Below are 7,239 nucleotides of genomic sequence, written 5' to 3'. Positions count from 1 at the left end.
GTGAGACATCATCATAATAATTTCTTTTAAGTCTTTAGACATAGTTTTCTTTAGTTACTTAAATACACTGATGATAGCTGATTTGAAGCCTTTGTCTAGTAAGTTCATCATCAGGGCTCCTCATGGACAGATTTTATTGACTGTACACTTTTTGGTGTATGTATAGACTTTCCTCTTTGTGTATCATATAATTTTTGTTGAAATTGGACATTTTTTAGATAATATAATGTGGCAATTCTGTCCCTCTCCTAAAATTTGTTGTTATTCATTTTTGTTATCATTGTTGCTATTTGTTTACTGACTTTCTGGATTAATTTTGTAAATCTCTACTGCCTGTAGCCTTACCTGTAGTTGCTCTTGGCACTTGTAATGTAAAAACAAACAAACAAAAACACCTGCCAATGATTGTTTTGACTAATAGCTTGGGAATAGAGCTTTTCTTACAAGTGAGGACAAATAATAACAATGTCCTGAGAATGCGGCTTTCCAGGTAGCAAGAGAGAGGTTTAGAATAGTGACAATGCTCTGGGTATGGAACTTTGTGAGATACTAAAAACCTGACGTGGCTCCTCTAGTGCCTGGAAAGCTGTGGGTTTCACAGCTCCAGTGTTGTGAGACTGCCAGTTTTCAGACTACCCTGGAGCTAGGAAGAATAGCTGGGTGCAGTTGAAGTTACTATCCCACCAACCCTGCTACTCTTTTTGAGGTTCAGCAGTTTTTTCTCAATAAATATTCCTCTAATTATTGCATATCTTTGTCAATGTACGGAGTTCTAAAGAAGTTGATTTGAACAATTTTTCTCAGTGCTTTTGTGGAGGGGTAGATTTATGAAGACATTCCCTCTGCCATTCTGATGTTCTGCCTCACTATCCAGTGTTTTATAAGCAATTAAATGCTTGAGGTTTCATCAGCAACTGAGAACATTCAAAATATCCTTCACTCGTAAGCAGTAACGATTTCAAGAAAAAGAATGCCTTTGTCCCTTGCTCCTAAAATAGCAGGTAGAGAGAGTTTTCATTCTCTCTGGGCCTTCCTCTCCTGGTACAGTGCAGTAAGGGAGAATTTTCCTCACAAGAAAAACCAAGGATACCAATTGTTGCAATTTCTTGTTCTTTTTTGTTTCCCCCCCCGAGTAGGAGTCTCACCCCGTCATCTAGGCTAGAGTGCAATGGCACGATCTTGGCTCACTGCAACCTCTGCCTTCCAGGTTCAAGCAATCCTCCTGCCTCAGCCTCCCAAGTAGCTGAGATTACAGGCATGCACCATCACATCCAGCTAATTTTTTGTATCTTTAGTAGAGATGGGGTTTCACCAGGCTGGCCAGGCTGGTCTCGAACTCCTGGCCTTGTGACCTACCCACCTCAGCCTCCCAAAGTGATGGGATTACAGGCGTGAGCCACCGTGCCTGGCCTGTTGCAACTTCTTATATGTCAGAAATGCTTAGTAGTGAGATTTTTATACCTGGGGCTTGTAACACATATATGAAAAAACTAGAGGAAAGAAAGCTTATAGAAGGTCATGCAATGAACCTAATTTTTGAGAACCCATCAAATATTAGAGACATGGTCCCTGTCATCTTAGAACACACAGTCTCAGCGAACTAAGACACTTTAGAATATAGTGTGCTATTTAAAAAGAAAGTATAAAGTGCATTTGGCTTTATGCAAAGGACTGATACTCCTAGAAGAAGTGACAATTTATGTAACATCTGAACGATAAATAGGAATTGGCTGTGAGGAATGCAGAAGGAAAGGAGAAAGGTAAAAGAAGGAGTTCTCCAGGAAAGAGTGCTACCATATGGGAAGGTCTGGTGGTTCGAAGATTTCTGGCTGGAATGAGGATGGTAAAAGGCAGTGGAAAGAGATAAAAGCTGGATCACTGACTGCAGGTCTGAATGTGTGTGCCCCCCAAATTCATATATTGAAATCTAACCACTAATGTGATGGTGTTAGGAAGTGGGGCCTTTGGAAGGTGATTTAGGTCACATTATTGTCTTTAAATAAATTTTAAAAAAAAGCCTCAGAGAGCTGCCTTCTGTCTTCCATCATCATGTGAAGGCACAGCAAGAAAGCACCATCTACAAACCAGGAAACAGGCCTTCACCAGACACTGAATCTGCCAACACCTTGGTCTTGGACTTCTGCAAATAAATTTCTATTGTTTATAAGCCATGGAGTTTATGGCATTTTGTTACAGCCACCCAAATGGACTAAGACACTGACCAAAACGGTAAAGCTGGAAACGGATATTAACCAACGGGTTACGTGGTGAGTTAATTTTCACACTGAATGTTCATGTTTTAATAGAGCTGAAGATAGACTAGAAAGCGTCAGAAATCTATTTGGGGAGCATAGATTTGGTAGAATTTTTCACAGCAGTTAAACCACAGTGGTGAAGATTTCTTAGAAAATGAACCGCAAGAAAAAGAGAACAGAGAGCAAAGAACAATGTTTGGGCCCATGTCAGTCCATAGTGGACGCCTTCACAACATCAGTCATGCTGCTTTCTTCTTAACAAAACCCTGACTTTGTCTGAGCATCCACCTTCCTCCAGGTAAACCATTTATTTGATTTAGAGGAAACTAGCCCTTTCCTGGCTCGAGGGGTTCATCTGTTGGTTTGAGAATAATCGCATAGCCCTCTGCCAGTATTTCATCCAGAGTGGAAATTTGGCTTAAATTGGCTCAGTAAGACTGAAAGGAAAGATTACTGGTCCTTGGATGATGGAGAGGCAGCCTCTCCTCCTGGAAGTTGGCTGCCTCAGCCTGTTGCCAGCCGCCTGGTGTTTCAGACTCTCTTGTAGCTGTGAGTGCCCATGAGACATGGTTCTCACCAATAGAAGAGGGTCTGCCAGGAGGTTTCCAGAAGGCCATTTAGTGCTGGGGTGGTGGCTCAGCAATGTCATTCTCTCCCCCTCTCTTTCAGTGGCTGCTGGCGGCCACCCTGCAGTCAGCTAGCACAAGGACAAAGTTGGCCACGGAGGAAGTGGAGAGCCAAGAACATCTTCCCTTGATTATATTACCCGTGAAGTCTGCCCTACTGCCAGGCTTCCAGCTATGTGTTGTTTGAATTGCATTTCTGTGTCTTGAATGTGAAAGGATCCCAAAAGGTACAGCAAAGAAATAAACCCACAAAGACATCATGAAAAAAAATTGGATAGTAAAGCAGAATCGGAAAAGTTCAATGGGATCCAATCTGAGGGAGGGTGGAATCTGACAAAACACACAACAAAAAACCTGACAGTGCTAAATGTAGCAGTCCTACCAAGGAAGATGTTCCTGTACTATTTCTAATCTGGAGATGGAACTTTTAAATATCAATCTGCATTAACTGTAACCACACCACGGTTCCCTGAGCTATAAAATATTCAAAGGCTAACCAATGGCAGCCTACTTTACAGTTGGATTATGAGGATTATAAAATGTGCTTTTATGATGACATACAGAATAAACACAGTCAAGTAAGACATAATCTAAGTACATGAAAACTTCTCTTTTCCCGAAGTAGGCCAAATTAATCGATGAAGTCTTGTAAGTCTTAGAAATACAGTTCATTTTAGATGTTATTTAAAGAAAAAATTATGAAAAATTTAAACATATACCTGAAGGAAAAAAGAACAGTATGACAAACTTCCATATATCCATCACCCAGATTCTAGCATGATCAATATTTTGGCACTCTTGCTCTTCCTTCCCGCTTCTTGCACATGTAAAATCAATTGTTTGAACATCAGAATGTATTTTCTTATGTAAGCCATATATAAATGGCAATTAGGGTCTGAGGCCAAAATCCTGAAGCCCATCTAACCTGTAAGATGCATGAAGTTTTTACATTTTGAGTGAAAACAACATGATTGAAACTATGAGTTATTTAACTGTGAGTCTCATTTTATGACTGTGTCTAAGAAGAAGGGGCTTACCAAGACCAGCCCCTACCAAAGTGACCAAGTAGAGAGTGTTAAAGCTCAGGTTTAACCTACTAATATAAAACCTTCCAATTTTTTTTAACTATTAAGTTAGAATCAGTTATTTTCCCTAAATGCCACAGTATTTTATGCCATAGCATTTTCTAAAAATATTTGTAACTGTGTTTTCTCTCGATAGCTGCAGGGTCAGTGGTTTTCAAAGTGTGGTCCAAGGATATCTGAGAGTTCCCTAGACCCTTTGAGGGAGTCTGAAAGATCAAAACTACTTTCTTAATAATACAAAAATATTATGTGTTCTTTTCATTCTTTTCTGGGCGCACAGTAGAGTTTTCCAGAAGCTACATGAGGTATGACATCACAGCACTAATAGGTACATGTGTGAAGTACATGTGAGGATTCTCCTGTTGTCTATTCATCCAGACTCTTAAAAGATTTGTAAAAATACAAAACAAATTCCAATCTTATTACATTTTCTGTTTTGAAAATATAATTTTTTCAAAGTTATTTATACTGACATGTTATGACATTATTTTGAAATAATTGATAAATATAGATACAATTTCTTTCACTTTTAATGTCTAATGATTACACTGGTAGATGTAAACCACATTCCTTGGGATAGTCAATAATTTTTAAGAGTATAAGAGGTTCCTAAGGCCAAAAAGATTGAGAACTGCTAAACTCTGCACAAATTCCCTTCATCACCTAAATGAAACTTTTGGTTAATGAGATGACAATTTTTTTTCCATTATATTTTGCAAGTGTCTCTAGAAATAAAATCTCTCTCTTCCTTGACATTCCTTTTTATGATAAACATTCTCTGATTTTAAGTAGGAAATTGACAAAGATCTGGTAAGGATAATGTCTAAGTTATACTCACCTTTACTAAGTCGGTGTAGCCCGTTTCTTTTGGGGTCCACCAAGGCTGTGCTTTCAGTCCGTTCACATTGTAGAGTGAGCGCTGCCAGACAGACGCAAAGTGTCCTCTCTTGTGCCCAAGCTCATACCACTTATATGCCTGAAGGAACAGGAAGAATGTGCTCCAAAATGTTCCTTTAACAGAGCATTTGTATTAATTTTAAAATTGAAGGCATTAAAAATAAGGTATTATTTTGACACATTTAAATAAAGAGCTTGCTGCTAGGTACCCAAATCTGTTAAAATCTGGTAAAAATACTATTATTTCATTGGATTTCTGATTATGACCTATTTATATAATAAACGTGTACATTTTCTTTTACCTCTTAGGCTGCAGTCTCTATGGATAGTGAATTCATGCCCTACACATTTTGGTCTCCCTCAGAGTGTCCAGCAGGGAGTCTAGCACTTACTTGTTGAATGCATAAATAAGACACCAGAGGGGACTAGCTTTCATTTCTATTTTATGTCTCCTTTAAAAAAAGATTATGATTTTAATAATTCCTTCAAAGATATTTGCATTTACTGAATCGGAATGCTAAAATAAAGAACAGCTTTTTTTCATATGTACTTTCTATGTCCACATTTAAGAAAGTCAACTCAAGGCGACAGAGTGCACACCCTCCATTAAATTAAGTAGACAGAAGAGGGAAATTATTCTCAGTAGGCAATAAATATAGTGATAGCTCATATTATATTTTTAAAGTGGGAATTTTTGTTCATAATAAATATATATTTTGCCATAAGGGCTACCATGTGTGGCTTTAGGCTAGCTATAACATGATGCTACTTGCCTCCAAAACTAGCCTTTTCAGGGACAGCTGGCTATGGAGTATGACGCTCTTTATGGCTCCTTTAAATGACATCCTCACCATATGCTCTCCAAGAAGCCCAGCCCAGTGCTTCCTGCACCATGCATGCTCCATTGTCTGTGGAATGGAAGGCTTTCTAATGGTGCACATGGTGCACTTTTTTGTTTGTTTTGAGACTAAGCTTTGCTCTTGTTTCTCAGCCTAGAGTGCAGTGTAATCTCGGCTCACTGCAACCTCCACCTCCCAGGTTCAAGCAATTCTCCTGCCTCAGCCTCCTGAGTAGCTGGGATTACAGGCATGCATCACCAAACCAGACTAATATTTTTTTGTATTTTTAGTAGAGACAGGGTTCCTCCATGTTGGTCAGGCTCGTCTCAAACTCCCAACCTCAGGTGATCAGCCTGCCTCGGCCTCCCAAAGTGCTGGGATTACAGATGCAAGCCACTGTGCTGGCCTCTAATGGTGCACTTAATATTATTCCCTCCATTATTATAAACCTGATCTAATGATTACTTTTACAGAGAGAGTTCAAATGTATTTTTGATTAATAAAATTAAGCACTTAATAGTAACTTGAATATCTTCTTTGTAAATCACCAGATACACTTTAGATGTAAAAAATGTTAACTTTTCAAATTTTCCTTCATTAGAAAAATGAAGGGGAATAGCAATACCACCTCACGTTTTTAGCAACACTTTACATTGACTACTTTCCTTAAATGTGTTATCTCATTTGATCTTTCTAATAACCCCAAATATTTCCATTTTACAAATGTTGAAACTGAGGTCTATGAAGGCTAAATCTTTTGAACTAGCATCTGGGGTTCCTGGCAACTTATTCTGTTTTCCTCCTATTTTTATCTCTTAGCAAAAACTATAAAAATGATTTATTATCTTTTTTATTCATATCTGAAATTAAGAATGCATATATGTCATTCTTAAATATTTTCCTTACAATACATGTAAGTTGTAGCCAGAATTCCTTTAAAAACCAGAAAGTTAAAATGGCTGTTATTTAATTTTTTTAAAAAAATAGGATGTATCTTTGAAATTAATTTGACTATTGCGATTATTTTGGTCCAACTTAAATTTAGAATTTTATTTCCTATGCTTTTCAGTGCAAAAGCGAACAATAATATTAAGCACAACAGATTGCATTTTTAAAAAATCTGATAGTCCATTTTTGAGTCATCATAATTCATTTTAAGGATTAAGTATATTGCTGGAATAGTGAGAAAAAAAAGTTACTGTAGAAAAATAAAAACAGCAAACATTATAGATCTAGTTCAAGAGTTAGAAGTCTTAGATTTTAGTCCTGGCCTTTAGCACTCAACGTGCTAGATGCTTGAGCAAGTTACTTACAATAGCACGTTTAAACTCTCTCTAGGGTCTTTTCTGACACTCAAAGTAGGTAATATTGCCTCAAGGAGGACTCTTCACTGTTCATTCTCCTGCCATTTAAATTTTAGGAGAGACAAAATTGTGAAAGTAATATAGAAATTTTTTTTTAATCACCTTTAATTATATTTGACAAGGGAGACAGATGAATTCAGCTAGGTTGCTTTTTTTTTTTTTTTTTTTTTTTT

The 7,239-nt window shown here is 37.6% G+C and overlaps 1 protein-coding gene across 1 annotated transcript in view; it reads right to left on the bottom strand.

Moving 5' to 3' along the window:
• LOC108317225 (aspartyl/asparaginyl beta-hydroxylase) overlaps positions 1 to 7,239 on the bottom strand; it is a 157,542-nt gene that overhangs the window by 41,781 nt on the left and 108,522 nt on the right. The window contains exon 19 of the mRNA XM_037745387.1: positions 4,805 to 4,942. Coding sequence (XP_037601315.1) covers positions 4,805 to 4,942 — 138 coding nt within the window. The remainder of the gene's footprint in view (positions 1 to 4,804; positions 4,943 to 7,239) is intronic.

Source organism: Cebus imitator, unplaced genomic scaffold (assembly GCF_001604975.1).
Source record: "Cebus imitator isolate Cc_AM_T3 unplaced genomic scaffold, Cebus_imitator-1.0 Scaffold199, whole genome shotgun sequence".
In the NCBI taxonomy this organism is placed as follows: Eukaryota; Metazoa; Chordata; class Mammalia; order Primates; family Cebidae; genus Cebus; species Cebus imitator.
Note: the sequence above shows the minus strand (reverse complement) of the source record. Positions and strands in the feature narration are given on the sequence as shown.